This window comes from Nyctibius grandis, chromosome 6 (assembly GCF_013368605.1).
Source record: "Nyctibius grandis isolate bNycGra1 chromosome 6, bNycGra1.pri, whole genome shotgun sequence".
Lineage (NCBI taxonomy): Eukaryota > Metazoa > Chordata > Aves > Nyctibiiformes > Nyctibiidae > Nyctibius > Nyctibius grandis.
In genome coordinates, this window is record NC_090663.1 from 33,741,508 (window position 1) to 33,765,727 (window position 24,220).

Consider the following 24,220-nt stretch of genomic DNA (forward strand, 5'->3'; position numbering starts at 1 on the left):
CAAACAGGAACCGAAAAGTCTGCATTCCTAGATTAGCACTGATCTCTTAGTTTTGGAATGGAATATCCCAAAACTCTGTACCTCAGTTCAAGTAAAATGAAAAAAGTTAATAAGACCTGAAAGGAGATCATTCAAAGAAAAAATATACAATATTAATTGCACACTGTGTTACACACAATTGTACAGTATGAAATAATAATGTAAAAAAAGAATAAAGCTTTAATACTTTTGAAGAAATAATAAAAATTAGAAATAACAGTCAATGAAACTAATGAGAATTACTTTTAGAAATGTATCAAGCATAAAGTATACGCTGGTGAAAGTAGATTATTCGAAAAGCAGAGAAGGAATTTGAAAAGATAAATTTTCCCCAAGGAATTTAAATATAAAATAGGAAGAGGTCCTTCCTAAATTATTATTAATAAATTAACAAATGGGGATGCTAATTAGCACAGAAGGAAAACCAAGCAACTCGATAAAATCTCAGCCATGGTCCAAGTTCCTAAGAATTGTTTGTTATTCCAGTCTTGCAAAATTCCTCATTGTATGTTTTAGCTTCAGTAGTAGAACTCACAGGACCAAAATTCAAGCATGTATTTAAAAGCTTTGTAGGATTACTGCCAGTATGTTTAGTTATTGGCCTTGCAAATTCAAACCCAAAGGATGGGCAATGTAGCTCTGAAAAATGTAAAAGTGCTCAAACCAATGAGGCAACTAAAATGACAAACCACGGGTGAGAAAAATGTAATTTTAAGAATCTATATAATTTATAGCTTCTTTTAAAAAACTTTGGTGAACTTAAGCATCAGTTTAGTTTATTCATTCAGGGCTCCTATACAATTAAAAGACAAATCTTACACGGATTTCAAGCTCCAGGCTACTAGTTCTAGTTGATAGGGGCTGGCAAGGATGGAGAAGCAGCATCATCTGTTTTATATTTGCTTTCAGTAAATTTTCTACACAATGAATTTACTGACAAGTATGTCTACTATCACAATGTTTTGAAAATGAGTATGGCAAAATAAATCTTGGCATTTTAATTACAAGTTTTGTACAGGCAACTAAATTCTGAGGATTCAGTTTATCCAATAATGAAACAAACATACTTCTGACGTATGTCAAAAAAGCTTGGATTTCAAATCCTAAGAAGCCACAAAAAAATAATCACGATCAAAACACCATCACAAATTATTTACTGCAACTCAAACAATTAAATAAGGGAGAAATGCAATTTGCTTACTGATGTTTCACAACTGGAAAGTCACTCATCTCTACAGTGGAACTGGTTAATAGAACTTTTAAAAAAAGTATTAGTTCTGTTCTTAGAAACTTGTCTGAGCCTGGTGATATTCATACACTTGCAGAGGCTAGGCTGTCAGTAGCCCTTAGATCAGTCCTATGACTATGAAATTACTGTCCCTGTTGTGTTCAGTTTATCTGGACGGAAGTAACTATGTGACACCCAAATTCAGGAGTTAAAGTCTAAGAAAGAGGTAAGAGGAAGAAAGAAATTAATTTCTTAAAGAAAGAGACTAGCTCAGGTCTGAAGAAATTGAGAGGGATTAACCAAGAAGGATGCTTGCTCTGATCTAGTAAGACCACTTGAAAGCTTCAGGGATTGCTTACAACAGAGGACAAAGTAGGAGAACAAGATCTATGGAGGATATGTTTCTAAGCCAGGAATATCTGACCAGGCATAAACACAGTATTACATAGCTGCTGTGAGTCAAGGCAAGTTCAGTCCGACTAGGGTCTACACCAATGCAATTAACATTTTCGAGACTAGTTAGATTTCGTGTCTAGTTAGATTTCAAGTAAGGGGAAAACTTGTTTGCATCCACATACAAAATACTATTTAGACTTACCTTAAGATTTTTGTCTGATGATCAGATCTCAGAAAAAGGAGGCTTCCTCCTGGAGAACTGCCTGCTGGGAAAAACTGGTTTGGCTAGTAGATGGAAGAATTTTGAATAGGAGTAGTATTCATCATAGAATGGTTTGGGTTGGAAGGGACCTTAAAGATCATGTAGTTTCAACCCACCTGCCACTGGCAGGGACGTCTTCCACTAGACCAGATTGCTCAAAGCCCCATCCAACAAGGCCTTGAACACTGCCAGGGAGAGGGCAGCCACAACATCTCTGGGCAACCTGTTCCACTGTCTCACTACCTTCACAGTAAAGAATTTCTTCCTAATGTCTAAATCTACCCTCTTTCAGTTTAAAACTGTTCCCCCTTTTCCTGTCACTACATGCCCTTGTAAAAAGTCCCTCTCCAGCTTTCCTGTAGGTCCCCTTCAGGTACTGGAAGGCTGCTAGAAGGTCTCCCCGGAGCCTTCTCTTCTCCAAGCTGAACAGCCCCAACTCTCTCAGTCCGTCTTCATAGAAGAGGTGCTCCAGCCCTCTGAGCATCTTCGTGGCCCTCCTCTGAACTCACTCCAACTGATCGATGACCTTCTTATGTTGGGGGCCCCAGAGCTGGGCGCAGTACTCCAGGTGGGGTCTCACAAGAGCAGAGTAAAGGGGCAGAATCACCTCCCTCGACCTCCTAGCCATGCTGCTTTTGATGCAGCCCAGGATATGGTTAGCCTTCTGGGCTGCAAGCGCACATAGCCGGCTCAAGTTGAGCTTCTCATCAACTATTACCCCCAAGTCCTTCTCCTCAGTGCTGCTCTCAATTCATTCTCTGCCCAGCCTGTATTTATGCTTGGGATTGCCCCGACCCACATGCAGGACCTTGCACTAGGCCTTGTTGAATTTCATGGGGTTCGCACGGGCCCACTTCTCAAGCCTGTCAGGGTCCCTCTGGATGGCATCCCTTCCCTCCAGCATGTTGACCACACCACACAGCTTGGTGTCGTCAGCAAACTTGCTGAGGGCGCACTCAATCCCACTGTCCATGTTCCCGACAAAGATGTTAAACAGCACCGGTCCCAGTATCAGCCCCTGAGGAACACCACTCATCATTGATCTCCACTTGGGACATCGACCATTGACCGCAACTCTTTGAGAGCAACCATCCAGCCAATTCCTTATCCCTTGTTTTTGAACAGGCTGTTACTCAAGGTCTCAAGACTGATAATCATATTCCCTTTGATATTTTTTTCTTCAAGCTAAACAGCACCTTCTTTTTCTCTCTTCCCTCAAAGATCATGCTTCTGGACAACTAATCATTCTCACAGCTCTGGATTCTATCCAGTTGCTTACTGAACAATGGTACAGCAAACTGGACTAAGCACTTTGGAGAGGACTTTGCCAATGTTGAACAGAGCAGAAGATCTGCAGGCTCTACTCCTGTTTACACATTCTAGCTTCACAGTTGACTTTCTTGCATCACATGATTTTTTTCAGCTTGTGATCCAAAATCCTTCCTAACTCTTTTTGTGAGGACTCCTGTGAGTCTTACTTATGAACTCTCTGAGGTTTTAAAATTGACCTCTGGAAGTAAATTTGATTTTGTTTTGCTGTTTTTTCCCCTGTAACTTTCAAACAGGGGATGTTCTCATTACATGGTGGTTTCCCTCTCTCAGATTTCCTTCCACCTTCACATTCTCAGTTCCTCCCCACTGATCAGCAACACCCCTTACGTTACTTTTTAAACACTATCATCCTTATAATCTATAAATCTTTTGTACAGTCTGCATCTTGATTTTTATCCCTAACAGATGCCTGTATCTCTAGTTAAAAGAAACAAGAGGTCCTCAAACATTCCAAAATGCTCTCAACAGGCCCGGTGTATTATATGATTCTTTTTGTTTATAAAAAGCTTCATCAGTATAATCTTTTTGGTTTGGTGGTCAATCTTACCACATAGGTTCTTTGCCCTTTTATCAGTACCCATGAAGTATAAATCCATTTGCATTGTGAATCTCAGAGCAGTTACACATTCTTCAGATGCATCCATTTCTGCCTGTATATTGAGGGGTTTTTGCCTCATTCTCTTTTTATGAGATGATTATTATCACATACAGTTTCATTTCTTTTATAGACTATATGTTGATTTTTGCCACTCTTCCCCCCGGAATTTACATTACGATTCTGAATACTTATACATTTCTATCTGCGCTTCTTAATCTTCATACACACATACACACTTCTGTGCTTTCTGAACCTTGAGCAAAGCCACATTTTCATATACTTTTAATTCAAATACAAAGGCCTATATACATTGATGATATTTTTCTAGAGCCAAAATGACAGCTTATTATGTCTGTGTCTTGGTGTGCTGAATTTAATGCTGTCAGACACTATGAAATGTAAACTCATCATTAGGCACAATGAGGACAGAAATTTAAATTCACAATGTAGGCTGAAGGCTGCAGGCCATATTTTCTGGAGTTGCTTCCTGTGAGTGAAATTATTCCTAGCTTATAGGAGTCTGCTATGAATAAGCTTTGAGGTGTATTGCAGAGCAGAAATGATTTGAATCTATGTTTTTCACAGCTGTGACTGCGTACCTGCTTTATAAATAGATCTACGGACAACAGTGAAGTCCAAGATGTTGCTGGTGGAAATCTGCTAACTTTTTTTCTGAGTAAATCTTTGTTTCAAACTGTGACTGCCATGGACTCAAACAGTACCTTCCTGTGAGGATTTCTGTATTTATTCTTTCTGCTATTTTCTACCTAAATTTAGAGTCAAGATCTTCCCATTCATTCACATAAGTTTTAAAAGTACGATGTATGTCATGACATATTCTTGTATAATTTCACCATGCAGTTTATGGCTACTAAATATATTAGTTTGTACTGAAAGTTGGGTAAAAAATTTGCCTTAAGATCAGATAAAACCAAAAAAGTAGTTTCAAATAGGATTCAGAGAAAAAAAAGTGCAGTTCTGACATGTATTACATGGTTCACAGTAAGAGGTACATCTGCATATTGTTTGGGAAAAGTCAGATGCCTGCAATATTTCCTAAAAATGTAACAGTATTCCTCCTATTCTGAAGCCTTTACAAACTGAAATCCAAATGATCTCATTTTCTAGCATCTAATGAGAATACTGTTCCAGGACAAAGCAAGATACTTCTGACCTGTAGTATCATCATTATAGGATGAGTATTTGGAGCCAAATACTCTTTTCATTGAACCTAAATCCTACAGTGCTTTGCAGCCTGACCCTCTCCAACAATAGAATTTTGTTTCCGGGCAGAAATAAATCACAAGCAAGTACTTTAAGGCAAAAAAAGAAAATGAGAATGCTGGAGCTCCTTTATGATTCACCTTTCCCTTCTGTGAGTACCTATATCTTAAAAATAGAGAGAGGTCTGACTGCTATAATTTAAATGTGCATTTCAAAACTACCAAAGCCTGAGGGCATGTGAGTGTCATGCTTAGCTCAGGTTTTAAGAGTTAGAATTTTACTACAAAATCTGAACTCAATTCATAACCAGTTCCTTCATCAAAACCTTCTGAATGTTTACTGTGTGTTTTCCAAACAAGCTGGTTTGGTTTGATTTAAGAGGTATCTCTGCTTACTAATAATGGGGCAATTTTCCACTGGGCTTTGACTCTTGCATAGGCCACGTGGATTTGGCTGGTATCATGCAATTCAGACCCTTCAAAACTAGAACTACTTTAAATTGCATCTCTGGACTCTGCACAGTCTTACAACAGGGAATGTGGAATATGAATGGGAATATGATGCAGATATTGGCAGTTTTTCCTAAAAATATTCATTCTTATATTGGTTAAAAATATACAATAATTTAATCTTGGTGTCAAATGTTTAACCTGAAAACCAGATTCAATGGGTAAGTTAGAATCAGTCTCTGGATGAATACTGTCCTGTACCAGAACAGAGCAGTCTCTTCACTAACTTTAGGAAACTGCTGGCTGTGTTCTGCAACGGAACAGCTCAGACAAGTACAGAATCAGCTCAAAAAAATAAACCCTGTTTAATAGAATTAAATAGATTACAGCCCAGAAAAAAAAAAAAGAAAGGATTAAAATCTGTCTTCTCTTATAACTGATGTTATCATGAAAAAAAGGAAAAAAAAAAAGTTGAATATGGAAGGAGAGGCATTCAGAAAGCATGGATTATAGAAAGGTTGATTCTCTAGGTAGAGGATGATTTTCCTCTACCCAAACATCAAGAGAGTGTCATTCTGCCTTTTTTTTTAACTTCCTTTTCCTTTCTACTGCCAGACACTATGCTGGCTCCTTCTATGTCTCTGTCTATAGAACAGCCTTGTTGAGTATTTTTCAGTGCAATGGCTGTAAGAAATTGTACATATTTTCCTGGGCTGGCAGAACTGCTTGCACATTTGTCTGCTTTTGGGCCTAATACTTTTTCAGAAAAAAATCTTTTATCAAGGCTTCTTTCTCTTTACATACATTCCTGAGACCAATCATTCTGTTCCTTTGCATGTTTTTGTTCAAGTGCCAAAAATAAAAATCTTTCTTTTGCAAACAAACTGTTTTTATCCTTAGGACACTGTAGTCCTCCCAAAAATCTACATAGTGGCCTGCAGGCTAATGTAAGCACACACTGCTTGTAATCTGAGCTGGCTGGATGTGCTCTACCCTTAACTAGAAGATATAAATCTATTTGTGAATGTCCTGGATAAGACATTTATTTATTTCATCTCTCCACTTTTAGCCTGCTTAGAAAATTTTCAGTTCACAGACAGCTTGGAGCTCACATGTATATATGCTTGTAATCAGCTCTATAGTTGTACCTCAAGAGTAATGCTCTGACAGGTTGCTCTGTTGCCAAGTGGTAGACTCCTGCAATAATATTATCTTTCAGTCAGAGCTCTCATACAGACAAGTCTGGACATTAAATGCTTCCTTGAGATCTTAATGAGCTTATCAGAAACCTTATTAATCCAGTACATTTTGGGGTACATATTAATGTAGTCATTACTGAGGAAACACAGAAATTCTATATATGTAGTGCATTTTTGTTACTGACAGATGATGATAAAAGAATTCTGGTTCATTCAGTGTTCACGGTACTGAAAGTCTTGCATATCTACTTAGTTTTAACTTTTTATTACAACATCAAATACAGTAGTTATACTGTGGTCACATAATTTGGCTGCGTAAGCCAGTTTAAAGTGATTAAGTGCTTCCCTTCATCTTTTGCCACTTCACACTCCAAACTCTATCTGTCCTGAATGACAATCCACCAACTAAATGTGGCAAATCCAAGATCTTCTTTCCCATTCATACTGAAATTCCTATTCAGTCTCTGCAGGCACTAGATATATGCCTACTGTAATAACAACATACATCAAATAATAATTTATTTTTCTACATTTCAGTACTAGTTATAAATATTTTATTTCTACTTTTCCAATCTAATTTGCAATTCACATATATTTCCTCGTATTTCTGTCATATTTCCTTTTTATAGCCATAAGCCATATTTCTACTTTATCATTTCCTTTTAACTACTCTGGAAGACCTTTCTATATTTCATTTACCTGCAGACTCACAGTCCTACAGCATAATCTTAAAATCAAAACTGAGGTACTGATGCACTCCTCTGCAGGTTAATTCTGGATATTATTAGAATATTATTAGAATATAAGTATGTAGGTATCTTCTGAAGTTTCCTTGATACATCAAGGCTCTCATCTTTCATCTAGTGAAGTAAATGGCTTTGATCAAAGCCATGCTGAACCCACCATAAGCATATACTTTAGTGTAATGAAAAAGATACTTGCAGCCCTTCACAGATTCACAGCCCTTCACCTGACACTGTTCTGGTGTCAAAGTAGATTTGACTTACACATGTCCTCCTATTAATCTGAGAAAGTTTCCATTAAAACGGAAGTATTCCATCTCCTGTCCTTCTCCGACTTCCATCTTTCTACATAACTTTGCTATTTGACAAGGAAGAAGATTCATAGGCGGTCATAATGGTCTGCAAAGTTTTTATGCCTCTTCTTTTTGTTTCTCCTACTACGGCTAGCAACCATGTGCAAGACTTATTACAGTTGCAATTTCGATGATAAGATCTATTATTATGTTTGAAATACGGAAACAAAGTGATCTCCAACTAATTATATCAGCTCACACAATACAGACATGGAACTCCATATATCTGAAAAGTTTTAGGTTTCAATAAATTATGGAAGCAGTTGAACTCTATAGAACTATTACTAAAATTGTGGTAAAACATTAACTGACAAGTTTTTAATTAGCTTCTTATTTACTTTTAGAGGAAAATCATTACTGTTAACATATTATCATTATAACAAAATTCAGTTTTATCCAGAAAGGACTTCCAGGCCTGTGCTAAAAAAGATAATACCACTCAGACATGCAGCCATAAGGGATGAAAGAAAATAAGCCAGCAGTTAAGAAAGCAATAGAAAACAAACTAAATTAGTTCTCCGTAAAGGTGAGTATTATTTTCCAAAATTAGAAAAAGTGTTACAGCTTATTTGCTTCATCTAGAAAACATAATTGGATTTGACTGCAGAACAGCAATGACTTCTGATGGAAGACCTATGTGGTTTAATTTGCAAATCCATTTTTGCCTTGCCTTTTTAAAACATGATTAATAAAAAAGCCACATGTACAAGTACAACTGATTTAGAAGAAGGTACCTAAACCTGTAACAAACCAAGTTACGCTATTGTTTTAATGAGTCTTAGAAGAAGGGTAAGAGATAAAACCATGGTTAAATGAAGAACACTATAGTCAAGTCTGATTGAAGTATATAGATCACAAGAACATGTAGGAGATGAGAATTAAACTGCAGTCTCTTCTTCAAAAATCATAGAGAAAGAAATACTCTTTTCAAAAAAGCAAAATGTTTGTATGATTTGGATAAAACGTTGTAAGTTTAGTGGCAAAAAAAAAGTTTCCGATAATGTGCTTTTAGCCTTAACTGAGCAAACCACCTCAGAAGTCAGAGGAGAAAAAATCCTCAGTTACGTTGTCCAAAAAAGTGGGTGTTTTACTTAGAATATAACTAGGCAATCTCCACTTTGCTTAGCACTTCTTATACAGATGCTAACTACAAGTTTGGTTTAAGAAAAAAGAGGAAGACAAACTGTACTAACAGAGACATAGAATGAAAGTTTTTATAGAAAGAATTACAACCTTCATTCATAGCAGTGTCTCAGAAAAATGAATATTGAACTAGGTCTTCTTAATGGGTTTTCTCAAAAGTACTCTGGCAGGATAAATTTGAGTCGCGATATATGCTTGTACTCTCTCCAACGAGTGTGACCAATACAATATTTTCAAGTTCTGCTACAAGAATATCTTAGAGAGGTTGTATTGCAATTAAAAGAAATACAAAATAAATGCATAGGGCAGAAAACTTTGTATTCAGATTTAAATAACAGAAGTAAAAGTCAAACAGATACTCTTGCTCTGTAACTGCAGAGGGAGTGAAGACAGCTCCACGATGCTATAGATGCTCTCCATTCATCAGGACAGGGTGAATATAAGGGATGGAGAAAGGTTTAACCATGAGCAGAAAGGAACCTGTGAGCCCACCAGCAACTCAGCTCCTTATTCCTGCTTGTTTCCCAGCTCTTTGGCAATATGTCTACTTCATCATGCCTTTCTTTTTCCTCCCTACAAAGCTCTATGATACATGTTAAACTTGGTGGTAGGAGGCACCCCTGAGCAAAGGGGCAATAGTCAGCTGCAATTCTAACGGCTCTGTCTAACAAACCAAAGGTTGAATCTTTTTTCTTCTTTCCTTGAATGATAAAGTAGAAAAGAGATAACACAGTTAAAAGAAAATGCAAAAATAACAATGGAAGGAAGAATAAGAAGTCAAAATTAAATCAGCCGACTGCTTAATTTTAAAGGGAGAGACTCTTAATAAGGAAATATATAGCTGCAATATCTCAAACAAAAAGTACTACTTCTGACTCCATATTTTTCTTATCTGGGAAATATATTGATATCTGGATTACTACCCTGTTTCTACTATACCTTTCTCCCTGGAATAGGCTGCCTATATAAAAATTTACAAATAAAAATGCCACAAAAATAATCAATGAGAAGCTGTAAACTTAATCTTTCAAGTTTTTATTAAGAATTTCTTACACTGCCTTATGATAGATTGCTTTTTAAAGCTGTGCATTACAAAAGCATTCTGAATTGAGAAAAAAATCATATAAAATAAATCCCACATTGCCATAGAGGTTTATAAATGCCCATGAAATGGGCATGCTTTAGAAAATTAATTACCAAAATGCATCATTTATTGGACCCGTTCACAATGAAATGTTTCCAAAGAGACACTATTCACAGCTAAGTGAGAAAATAAAATCAGGTTTTCATTGTAGCACTGCACTTAAATAACTACATGTGAGAGATACATCTCCAAATAAGCACAGCTTATTTTTGCTTTTTGATATTAATTTTTTATTTTCTCTATTCTTCCATAACTCCTTTCCTATATTCACCCCGAGGCACCATGATTATCAAAACACAGGCTTCAGAAAAATACACTAAAAAAAAAAATTCTGGTTGATGTTTGACATTTTGATGCCTTGCCAGGTTTCATCAGTCATATCATGTCATATAGGGTAATGCAGTCTGATTGATGCAACTCACAGGGACTCATCACCTTTCATGTGTTTGCTGAAGAATTTAAAGGTATCACACAATCTTTGGACAGAATTCAAGGAGCTAGTATATGAAAGAAAGATTTTGTTATTTTATTTTCCCATGAAGATAGAATTTTTTATTTTTTCACCCTTTGGGAGATTTTTTTTTAAATGCTTTTCTCGAGATTGCATGGATCGTACAACGTTTAGTCTCCATTGGGAAATCCATGTTAAATGAATTCAGCTTTAGATTGAAGTCAACAGTAAAGCATAAATGTTTCATTATAGCTTTATTATTTGGCTGTAGTACTACATTTGCAATGTAGTACTTACATTGCAAAAAGCCTTTTAGGGATACAGAAATTGGTATATGAGGTTATTCTGTCTAAGCCTTTCAAAAATGCCCACTCATTTAGAAATAATAGTACACTTCCCTTCATTCTGTGGGTTTCTATTTTTCTTCTCTAACAAGATGATGGAAGGGTTAACCTAAAGTGGGCCTTAGGGATTTAAAGCATAAAATTTTGAAAATAGCCTTTTATAGCCTCATTATAAGATACTTTACTAATGAAATCTGATTTCAAAACAAGATGATTATCCAGAGATTAGAAAGAATGGTCCCAACTTCACTAAATTACTTTTGAATAAACACAAAAGAAAACAATAACTTTCAAGTGATTTTTAAAAGCAAATTACTCTTTCAAATTACAATTACAAAATACCTTAACATGTTTTTCTAAAGAAACTGCCCAAAATGTGGGACATTAGGCTATTTAATGCAACATAATTTGTATTTAATTTCATGACCTAAATGACAACACTTAGAACCTGATAAATGCTCCAATATGCATATTTTTGTGATATTTAAATGCTGCTTAAATCCTTCTCTGTGTGTGTCTGTGTGTGTGTGTGTGTGTAAAGTCAATGTTTTTATTGTTTTAACCCTAAAATAATTTTCTAGTTCAATGGGAGAATTTCTTTGAAAATTCAATCCTAACTCTTGTTTATTTTTTTTTTTTAGCCACAGAAGGAAAATCAATTGCTTGTACAAACAGCTCTAGTAGTGAGATTCTGTGGTAGGATGCAACAGGTACACAGTAACCCTTGAAACTCAGATGAATATATCAAAGCAGCATTAACTTAGGTTTTCCCAGCCTTTACTCTTTTTTTTATTTTTTTTTTTAATTTGGGCAAGGGAGCTTATTATAAATACACATACAGTCAGGTGTATTTCTAGAATTAAGGAGAAAATCCTGCTCTTTTCACAAGGAACAATCTTACATCCCATGCTAAGCATCATTGAATAAATTTTTATTGGTTGTTCTGCTTTCTATACCACTGATGTCAATAGGTGTGGTGGGGACTCAAGCTACTTTGAAATTAAAGACAGTTGAGCAATGCTTTGTTTTTGAAGTCTGATAAAGAAAATTACCATGACATCTACAATTTATGATTACATTTCTTAATGGTAGGAAACCTAATCCTCAGTGTCATTTGTAAGATGTTTTATTTTTTAACTTATGACAGATGCTTTGAAATCTCCTGTGTTGATTGTAAGTTTAAGATTAACTTTTTCAGTATTTAATATTCCGATCAAGTTTGAACCTTAGCAGGATTCAGTAATGATTCTCTTTTTTCTTCTTCTTGTGTTATTCCAGTTATTGTCCTAGGTTTTACTGTGGTGAAATTCTCGTACAACTACTATCTATGAAGAATTGCTGTTGACTCAACAAAACAATGATGTCTCCCTCTCCTAACCCCAAATTTGGTAAACTGATACAATTTAGTGTATTATATTGGGTACTGCAACATCACTAAACTGCCTGCTTGTAAAAGCCTTTTCTTTTTTGGTTCTAGCAGTATTAAAACAGATTGCTTGGCTAGAGAAGATAGACAGAGGTCAGATAGCAATGAAAGGGTAAGAAAAGTTATCCCACATATACTTGCAAGCAACAATCTTGAGGCTTATGAAGAAAGTTCAGTCACAGCTTGACTCTGGACTTCCTGGATCTATTTTAATGCTGTCTCTGGCTTTACAAGGAAGTAGAATTACCTAATATATTTTTAAAAGGCTTAAAGTTGCTAGTAATGAATTTCTTAATTTTACAGACCACAAAGGGATATCTTATCATAATCATCATAAACCAGAACCATCTTATACTTTCTACTCAACTGAACTTTCAAACTAGTAGGTTGATTTCAAACTCTCTACAGCAGGCATCCCCAGATAGAGACTGACCTAAACCCAAGGTTTCTGCTTACTACACTTCAGCTGGCCCTCCCAAAGCAAAGCAGAACACATACCCTCAATTCACATGGAAGTTAGACTTGATACTTTGTATACAGAAAAAAACATAGCATATAACAACAGTTTTTATCATTGTGAAGGGGCATGACCTAAACAAAAGGCACAGGTACCACAAAACAATGCTTAATGGTAACATATAAAAGCCAAATCACTGTGGTTAGGGTGATTTGTACCACAATTGGTCCTGCAGAGTTTAAATTTGAATCTGTCTTTAGAGGAACTGATTTTTAGATTATGCAATATCTTTTGGTTGGTCAAGCAATCACTGATGAAGAGAAAACTTTTTCCTCTCCAGTGGACGAAAATTTTGAAGACGACTGATAGATTAATTACTGCTAAGGGTATTTAAAAAAAAAAACAACAAAAAACAAAACAACAAACTTTACATCAATTTAGAAACCTTATTATTACCATACCTGTTACTTTCAGTCTGTCGGCTCCAATGACAATCTCATCTTCATCTGCAGAAAACAACACTTTTCCACCTTCCCTTGCCCTCACTTCAAATCTTTTACACTGGGCCTCCACAGCATCAGCTCCTGAAATCAAGGAAGTGAATGTTTCATCTCAGATATTTTGTAAGAGTAAAAGTAATCATCAGCATACTTGGCATATCCAAAATGTATTGAATACATGAGGTTTTTATAAAATACTTGGCTTTCTGTAAGCCTGGTAGGTAATTTTTGTTACAAAATATTGTTAAAGTAATCACAGAGTAACTATTTCACTAATGCATATCAAGATAGATTTTAAAGTAACTATGAAAAACATCTATTTCAGTATCATGTGTCGAAGTCAACAGAAGAATTTAGAATGTACTTAAACTCCGAGATCTTGAAATGGCAATTCAGACAGAGCTTTCTGGGGGTTGCTCAGCTTAAATTGCAGTTTCTTGACAATGGGAAAAAAGATAACACATGAGCCTATTCCATAAAGACCAACTAATCAACACAGGCAAAAATGGTATTTTTCATTCAGTTCTACTGCAAACTTGAACAGTGGAATAACAAAAGAAAAAATAACCAACAAAACAAACAAAAAAGATGAACTGAGATATCACAATTTATCTCATATTCTATGAAACAAAAATCCCAAATGTCTCAAAGCTCCAAAACTCCAAAATAATTCTGAAATCAAACAGACCTATGGAATTGCATCTAACAGTGCAATAAAAAAAGTTTGCAGATACCAAAAATCTGTTAAATGTACTATGCTTTTCAATTTACAAGTCTTATCCTTATCTTCAGTGTTTTGTCTGCTAAATTGTTTCTGAAAATTTTTATTTTATTAATAACTGAAAGCAAAACTTCAGTTCTGAAAATGGTGTTGAAAATCAATGAACTGCATATAGCACAACCATCTGTAAGGCAAATTACAAGATTTCAGGGAATAATTATCTGACAATTTTCTCATTGATCCATAATTAGATTTCTAATGTACACTTGGAATAACCCATCAATCTATATGGGTAAAAATTATGGGGAAGGCATTATAGACAAAGAAATCTATGTATATCATTTCAGTTTATCAATCTGGCTTATAGGTTTGTCAGAAACAGCTGCTTCCATAATGTGGAAGTTTTCAATTTACATACAAATGCACATTATCAAAATATATAATAAGAGATATAAAAGCTGTGATAACTAATTTTGGACGAGGAATTGCCATAGCACCTCTTAATTTACAGAATCGGCTATAAAATCAAAACAACAATTCCTTACTTTCAGATGAACTTACATTTCTACTGTGAAAAATTTCTGGTTATTTTTAATTTGTGAATGTAAAGAGAAAATGAAAAAGAATTATGAAAATACTTGTGATGTCCCACTTTGCTGAAGTTAGACATATTTATTCTGTTGTAAAAGTGTAAAATGGTATTTTCTCCCTCTCTCAGTACAATTAACTTTGTTTTAAACGTGATAATCAGGTTGTTGGCTTTGTTTTGAAAAAACGGAATCATAGAATTGTTTTGGTTGGAAAGGACCTTTAAGATCATCAAGTCCAACCATTAACCTAACACTGCCAAGTCCACCACTAAATCATGTCCCTAAGCACCACATCTACACATCTTTTAAATACCTCCAAGGATGGTGACTCCACCACTTCCCTGGGCAGCCTGTTCCAATGCTTGATAACCCTTTTGGTGAAGAAATTTTTCCTAATATCCAATCTAAACCTCCCCTGGCACAACTTGAGGCCATTTCCTCTCGTCCTATCATTTGTTATGTGGGAGAACATACCAACACCTGCCTCACTACAACCTCGTTTCAGGTAGTTGTAGAGAGCGATAAGGTCTCCCCTGTACCTCCTTTTCTCCAGACAAAACCACCCCAGTTCCCTCAACCTCTCCTCGTGAGGCTTGTGCTCTAGACCCTTCACCAGCTTCGCTGCCCACTAAATACTAAATAATACTAAATTTTTGTAAAGACAGACAAGGACAGATTTCAGATAACCTAACGTTAGCCACGGGATAAACACTACGTCTCACAAACACTCCAGGATGCTCACTAGTAAAAGGTAGAACAAAGTCTAATTGTCCATCAGGATAAATGTAATCACAATATACATTCACACATAGTTGTCTTACTGAATTCATCCCTTACTCTTCAATACTTTCTAAAGGTCAGTGGTGGTGTGCCTGATAGTGTTGCCCTCAGGCACATCTGAATTACTTGTTTAAAATGCTAGCATGTAGCTAGTGATGCATGCTAGCAATACAGTTGGGAAGGATACTCTGTTCAGTTGCACTGTCACAGGTTAAATTTTTTTTTTTTAAAAAAAGCTGTTAAATATGTATTTGTATTTATTTGTTATATGAATGCTTATTTTATGAAACTCAGTGAGATCTAGGCGTTATCTGGCCTCTGGTGAGTTCAACAGGCTGTTGTGTATCTGTTCAGTGGCAGAAGCACAAGAGGCAAATTAGATGGTCAACTTATCAATGTTTTCAATTTTACTTCTTACTTTGCAAATATGTTAAGCTTACATGTTGTTCCTCAAAACAATTCCATCACAAAATAAATCATACTGTTGTTGACTATATCCAGTTACTCTACAAAACTGGGATGACCACATAACTCAGATTACTGTAAGAACTGTAATAAAAGATGATATTACTATTTAATTCATTTGGAAGAGGGAGAAAATATAATATACAATATACTGGTTTAAAATACTTGCAGAAATTATAGATGACCTTTTATAGATGACTTTTGAAGATTATATGATCCACTAATAATTTACACACAGCCACAATTCAATGCTCAAAATGATATATGATAGTCATGAGCAAACACTGTTCACAATAGTAAAACCAAGGTGCAATCCTCTTTAGATAGCACTGCACAAAAATGTTTATTCTAGAATGCTTCTCATGATTCAGAATGGGAAGACCTGTTAAGGCTAAAAAAAAAAATCAATGTTTTCTTCTTGAATATAAGTGCTTCCAGAAACCTTGTGGTTGGAAGGAAGATGTCCAAGATAACATCAAAGTCGTTGCTAAAATCATTGATGACAAAATAAGTGGTAGCTTCATATTTGAAATAAGAATGCATGCTGTTATTTAGCCATTTCATTATAGTTGGAAGAACAATTGCACCCTCTCTGTGTACCATTGATATTTTGCCACTGTCTTCTCTGGAGAGGAAAAAAACCAGGTCTGTTACCAAGTTCTTTATGTTGCCCTAATAAAACTGTACATTGAAAGGTTCAGAATCAGATAGCCTTACTATGGTAAACATAGAAACTATTTACATTTTACATAAGCCTTTTCAATGTCTAGCTTTTATTCATTGATAGATATTTTCTTACCGAGTTTCAGGTTGGACATTAGGAAGAATTTCTTTTCAGAAAGGGTCATTAGACATTGGAACGGGCTGCCCAGGGAGGTGGTGGAGTTACCATCTCTGGATATGTTTAAGAAAAGACTGGACATGGCACTTAGTACCATGGTCTAGTTGACATGGTGGTGTCAGGGCAATGGTTGGACTCGATAATCCCAGAGGTCTCTTCCAACCTGATTGATTCTGTGATTCTGTGCAATTTTTTTCACAACTGAAAAAAATTCTGATGCTATCAAAACATTCTACTTTGACACACTTTTAGAATAGTGTTTACTTTTGGTTTGGAAATGTTTCTTCTTAATTTTGAAATATTTAAAAGGCATACAATTAAAAGTTATTAATTTAATGCAAAGTTTATGAAAGCCATACTAAAATTGACCTAAAGTGTATTCCTTTGAGGAAATTAGTCACAAGTTTGATTTCAAAATCTCAAAGCCCTTCTGGAATTGTATATTTATTTTTTTCTGCACAAGTTCAGTTTTCAATCATTTTGTAAATTCCATTCTATTCTAAGATAGGTCTTAGAACAGAATGTATTACACTTCACGAGGGCTACATTTTAAATCCTTATTGGAAAGCACAGGTAATAATTCTGTTGTAGAAGTAAATTTCAGCTAACAAGAAATATGAATTGTATTTTAAAACAATAAGCTCAAGGTTTCTGCTGCTTAACAACTACCATAAAGTTCTATGTGAAAATTTTGTACAGCAGAACATATTATCAAATATAGCACTTCATAGACAATCACAATAATCAAGGTCACACACTTTAAAGTCTTTAAACATCACCATATATGAAGCATAGTATTCTTATTTTCCCCATTTTGCAGAAGGAAAAGACGTTGCACAAGACATAAGGGTACCACCAGTTCCTAAAATGCGAACAGTTCCTACCAGTAAGTGTATTCATGGTATCATGCTCAGTATCTGGTCTCCCTGCATGTGCTGGGCTGGTGTGGCATCACCTGGACTGGCGTGCCTGCTGGGCACCCTGCCCGAGTGCTTGCATTTCCTTTGGAGGGAAACTGCAGCAAGCAGGAGGAGGGAGAGCCCTTGAGTCTCACTTCAGCAGTCAGAGACCATACTTCAGTCAAGTTTTGGGGAAACAATCTGAGGACAAAAAGTTGAAAATCCCTCCTACAACATCTAGATAAAGGTCAGTCAGGATATTTGTGCTATAACAGGCACTAAACCCAGATAGACTGAGTACACTCTGCTTTATGTGAAGCATTGTCTGGAGAGCTGTTTGTAAAAATACCATTCTCATTCATGGAGGAAGGTAATGAGAACATAACAAAGGGGACAAACTTTTTAGTAGGACCTGTTGTGATAGGACAAGTGGTACTGGTTTTAAACTAGAAGAGGGTAGATTTAGACTGGATATAAGGAAGAAATTTTTTACGATGAGGGTGGTGAAATGCTGGAACAGGTTGCCAAGAGAGGTTGCAGATGCCTCATCCCTGGAAACATTCAAGGTCAGGCTGGACAGGGCTCTGAGCAACCTGATCTAGTTGAAGATGTTCCTGCTCATTGCAGGGGGGATTAGACTCGGTGACCTTTAAAGGTCCATTCCAACCCAAACTATTCTATGAAAAACAAAACACTCCACTCAACTGATTAGAAAAAAAAAATACAATACAACTAGTGTTTGTTGTCATGGCCCAGGAGACTTGCTTTTTAACAGTGATGGGCTGCAAAGCAAGGAGTCCACTACAGTGTGCTGCCTGCCTGACAACAGCAGCAGTATCCTGCAGGAACAGGAAACCAAAGCTGAAAAAGGATGGAAGGTTGGATCTGTCCTTGTCCTGCAACCATAGTTATGGGTCAGGAAACCAAAGGATAGTCACAAATAACTTAATACTAACTACTTTCATCTTTATTTAAGAGTTGATGATTGCTTAGCTACCTAAAAGTAAGTGGCATTCTAAGTACTGTGATGCTGTCAGTTTACACATATGGAAGTTGTTAGTTCTGTAAAGAAAAAGGATTAACAGAAAATGTGAGATAAATCAAAGAGAAAAAAGATCTACCACATTCTTACTCATTATATATCACTGTGAGCGACAGCCCATGTTTCAACAACTGCCTTTTAAAATTTGTGATGTATTTAGGGTAATATAGCTTTTCATGAAGAGTGACTTACAGAACAATGATCTGGAGCTTCTACAAAGAAATGCATACATTTTAGATGCTCAGCATTTGTGCTTCTTCAGCATCACATTGTATAAAAGTACATCTAGAATTCAGCTAGTCCAAAATATCATCACAGGATATAACTCTACTTTTTATGCTAAAAGACATGAGCTTTTACTATATGTTGCACTCAGGACTTAACAGTGTGTCACTTAGTATTACTCACTTATTGCTGAAACAGTAGTTAGTGTATTCAAGCCACTTGAGAGTTTACTAACAAAACATAGTACGTGTTAAGTTTGTCTCTTTGACATAGAACCAGATGTGAATGTTATGAAAATGGTTTTGAAAAGTTAAGCTGCCTACAGAGTAATCAATGCTATCAAAATGGAATTCTATTTCATTACATTTTCATTTCCCAGTTGAAATAAGAGTAAGCAGTTGTATGTCCAAAGTATTAGCGTATTGTCGTCTTAGTTGTAATGCAAATTGCTGTGTTCCCAAAACACTCTACAAATATACACGTCTCATAAAATGTCCGAATCTTTAATAGTACTAACAAAAATTATGAGTCACCTCTTAGAATATTGTGCATGAACAAATCTTTTGAAATTTTTAGCTCAAACTATCCACTATGCTTATTTTCAGCAAATCATATCTGCTTGAATAATGCATACATCAGTCCAGAGAAACATGCAAGAAAATCTATCTTCCAAATTATGTTTGGAAAGGTAAATTCTACCAAATGCATGGCTATCTGAAAAGCTTTCTATCTGTGATCAGGATCAAGGGACGTCCATGGCAAACTCTCTTGTCATCTTGTGTCCAGGGAAATTATTTACTTGTAAATTCAGTTGTATAATACTGAATTCAATTATTAAGTTTCTGTGAAATTCCATTCATTCAAAGTATATAGATGAAAAGAGTACATTTCATATTCATCCATACATCATATATAATGAAGGTTTATAACACATGTTTGTTGTACAGCAGTTGCATAATCAAAACTATCATTAAACCAGCTACACTAAGAATGATACAAAGCATAAAATTATTCATTTTAGCTATAGTGAAGATGTGTTAAATGAAAATGTTGGGCAGTACATACAACATGGATACAGAAAATTATAGTACTGTAATCCAGATTAACACTAATAGAGATTAAATTTCAAGACAAGAAATTTATCTATTTTGAATTTTTAGTGTCTAGACTGACTTACTTATGTCCTGGTCTGGCCTAAACCAGGCCAATTTTCCTTTCAGTGATTTTTGCTTTCAGCTAAGTCTCCTCTAAGTAACTGCACTTTCTGAAACTAACTGCATATTTGCAGACAGTGTCTGCCTCCAAGACTGATAACGCCCGAAGTTTGTAGTTATTGCTGAGGCACCGGTAGGGAAGTTGTGCAGTAAGGCTCTTGCTGTACTTATTCTTAGAGAAACCAAGGTCACTGCTGAATTCCTCACTGCTTACAAGTGAAGAGCCGAAGGGGGGTCGCAGCTGCAGTGGGGAGCAGACAGGGCAGGTGACCCAAAATTGACCAACGAGGGTATTCCATCCCACACACGTCATTCTCGGTATAAAGGGGGGGGATCACGAGGGTCTCGCCCCTTTCTGCTATGGCCGGTGTCCAAGGAGGACTCCGTCTGTTTTCCTGCTGCCCCCGATCCCGATCCGTGCATTCCTGAATCCAGCTCTCGACCGTTGCTAGGCCCAGCCTGGATCTTTCCGGAGCCTGCCCTGCAGTGCCGGTGGTGACGTGGCTGACTTCAGGGGAGCTCAATCTTGGTTTTGTATATATATTTGTATATATTTGATTATTTCTATTATTATTATTATACTCTTTTTTTCATTATTATAGTTTATTAAAACTGTTTTAACTTTCCAACCCGGAAGTCTCTCTCCCTTTTCCCTTTCCCTTTGGGGGGAGGGGGGGGGATAACAGAGGGCATCTGCCACAGGTTTAATAACTGGCCCAGCTTTAAACCGTGACAACTTATTAAGTCATACCTTGTTATTAATAATACATATTACTAAGTAATACCATAACAGCCATGAAGAATGTATGCTTTTAACATTTTGCTTTTTAAAACCAATGATGCCTTGTACTACTTTCTTATTATTCAGGAAAACAAATTATAACCACTACTTGGAATTATAGTAAATACTACCAAGAACTCATCAATTTTCCAAGGTTTAGATACGATTATAAAGATACAATTTTAAAGATGGAAGGGTAAACACTCCATTTACCAAATACAATTTAATGCTGATCAGGTAAAAATCTTGATTTGTATCATACTGTTATCACATGATAGAAGTGTAAATTGTTGTTGGTTGTTATTACGAGATGAGATCAAATTTTCTGTATGTGATAAGAGTGCACAGGTAGTTTGCAGGGGTTTTTTTTTTGGCATTACTACAAAGGTTACTGCTGTGGAAATTGCTGCTCACCCTGGGTAGCATATAGTGGGTTTTTTCACTGTTTGGAGAACATGTACAGTCATTACAGCTTGCTGGCCAGTTTGGATTGCCCCTATCAGCAGATTGACTCGCTTCTCAACTAATTATGTGGTTATGCATATTTTACTTTATAATGCACTGTATCATGTTTTTTTGCTGTCAGAAATTATATTCAGGTTTGAGGTTGTTACGACCTGGTCGCAACTAGTTCATAAATCCCTTAGAGTAAATTAAGGTGAAACGACACCAAATAACTGGTATGAAATTAAGAACAATTTATTAATACAGGGAAAGTGGCATGGTTGTAAGTGTCTTGGGTTTCTAAAGATTGCTGCCAAAAGAGAGGGGGAAAAGGGAAAAGAGAAAGAGGATAGAGACTATGAGAGAGAAGGAAAGAGATATCACCACCCTGGGATCCAGCGATGTAAGTTGTTCGTAGTGTTGGTAAGTTGCTTGCAGAGTTGCTCCTCTGGTAAACCGCTTGCAGGATTGGTCCTCAGGTGGCGGGCGGGAGCGCGCACCAGCATCCCAAGTGAGAAGGTCTAAATACTTTAGGTCATTTGCATGTAAGATAGGAGAGGGTGGTAACATCCCTCTTGTCTCCCCCCCTCTGCTCGCTTCCCATGCTAATTGGGACGCCTGCGCTTTGTAGTCTTAGATTGTTCTCGAAATGAGTCGGTGGTCCCCCAAGGGGTGTCTGGTGGTCGTGATCCCCTAGTTGTGGTGTCCACTGTATGACCCCGCTTCTGCACAAGCATAGTTGAGGCCTTGCAAAGTTGTTGCACATGTAGGCTGGCCCCAAGGAAAAGATACCATCCGGCCTCCTCAGGATTTATCTCTTCCTCCAGCCAGAGTTGTAAATCACAATAATTAAGGCACAGCAGGGGTATTGTTCTGTTCCCAAGGCCCTTATCTCTTGCCAGACTTGCAGGCCTCTGTAGCACCCATATCCTCCTCCAGCCAGAGTTGTCAAACAAGTTGTTTAAGGCATACAAACTCTGTCCATCACAGAGGTCCTTTTTATTCCTGAATATTTTCCACAAAGTTCATATCCCTTCCAATTTTTCATAAAATGATAGAATAGAGGTAATCATGCTTATATAATCCTTGTGAACATAAGCAGTGATGTAGAAAGTCATTAATGTGGAGACAAGATAAACTAAAAGTCATAATTCCCTAATTGCAATAGTTTCCAACCAAATATTACTTTAGACTTGGTTCTTAGATTTTTAAGAATATCTAATACTGCTCATTACTCATTTAGCACACAAATTTGGGACTTTAACCTTATACACTAAGAAGATCATATGTTCTTTATTTCTCAGCAGTAAAGTGCTCCCCTCCTACTCCTATCAACAGCAATGAAAGTAACACAAATGTTAAAAGCAGGGTGAAGCTAACATTGCTTTGCTTTGTCTTCTGGTCTGTTTCCAGCCATCTACAATACATTTCCATTCATTCTCAACTTACTGAAACATAAATTGAAACAGATACATGAGGAATAGTAACTATCAACAATACTAAATACAGAAGTTATATTTTTTTCTCTTCTCTGATTTTGTGTGCTTATATGAGATGTGCATGAATGCTAGCAGTTGTGTCTGGTTTCTAAATCATCTTCCGTGTCCACCTGACAGACAACAAATTCAGACATAGAAATATATAAGAAATCAATTACTTTAAATTAAATATAGGGTCTAGAATTCAAAGGGAATTACTAAGAATTTATGGTCTTTGTAAATGCAAAACATAATGAAAGTCAATGTACTGTCTTCTGGTTCTTCAATGAAAAATACCAGTTGAAGAGAAGCATTGACAAATTTGAAAAAAGAGAGCTTTCAGCTGAGAGCAAGACATCTACACAAGCAAACATTCATGGCAATCAAAACATATTCTGTGTTCTGTTTGCATCAAAAAGGGTGAAAGTAGCAGTTAAAAAACCCCCTAGCTGGGTCCTGTCAACAGCTGACAGCCATGCTATGGAGATGTCAGAAAGCTACTACTTTTAGGAGAGGTTGACCTTCGAGGTTTCCTGGTCTCAATGATTACCTACCCAGACAAGGGAAACTGGAGCCAGTGCTAGGCCAGAAGCAGCAGTACACATATTTGTTACCTTTTTTTAGCATCAGACTACAGTGAATAATACCAGCTGTCAATATAAATTATTAGCACAGGGATAAGCCTCACATTTATATAAGAGAAATATATATGAACAAATAAAATTAAGTAGAACCATCTGAATCAGACAACAGATATGGTGATAGCATGGCTCGCTCTTCTTCTTCAAGATCAACAGACCCACTGGTATCCATAAAGATTAGTGATATTACAAGTTTAGGACTTGGTCAAATGGAAGCTCACAGGAAAATTCTGCCCACACAGGCAGATTTTACTTCTAGGAACTTAATGAAAAGACACATCTAAAATATTGCCTGTCACCTTTGCAACTGATAGAATACATCCTTCCCTCAGTCTGCCTTTCTGATGCATCTTGATGGTGGAACCTCAGGCAAAAATATATATGAAAATTGTAAAAAAGTTGCAGCAGACAGCGCTCTCCATGCTACTTCCATATGAGCCCACAACTGCACAAGATAAAACCTGTGCTTTTCCTCCTACTATCCCTATGACATGGTATTTTCTAGTGGAGACTTTCAGAAATTACATGGCTGAACAGACCTGTGTTCTGATCTGATACAGCTGTCCACAGGCTTCATCAGCTATAAGCAATGCACACGGATGAATGAAAGTAAAATGTACATCTTGAGGGTTGCTTGAGCTTTAAGTTAACACATTTATTTTGCTCTGTAATGGCTAAAAGATGTGCACTGTCTGCTCCTGTGGCTCAGCTGACAGGTTGTAACTTCAGCTGTAGTATCTTAATCACTCATATGGGTCCTTAGATAAGAAAGCTAAGCAAGCTAAAGGAAGATATGTCAGGCACCCAGTTG

The 24,220-nt window shown here is 36.4% G+C and overlaps 1 protein-coding gene across 2 annotated transcripts in view; it reads right to left on the minus strand.

Annotated features, from left to right (window-relative positions):
* Positions 1–24,220, minus strand: part of SGCZ (sarcoglycan zeta) — a 249,926-nt gene that overhangs the window by 48,913 nt on the left and 176,793 nt on the right. The window contains exon 4 of one of the 2 annotated variants that reach the window (XM_068403799.1): positions 13,250–13,372. The exons of the other annotated variant lie outside the window; for it this stretch is intronic. Within the exon in view, the coding sequence (XP_068259900.1) occupies positions 13,250–13,372 (123 nt within the window). The remainder of the gene's footprint in view (positions 1–13,249; positions 13,373–24,220) is intronic. 2 annotated transcript variants of the gene reach the window in all.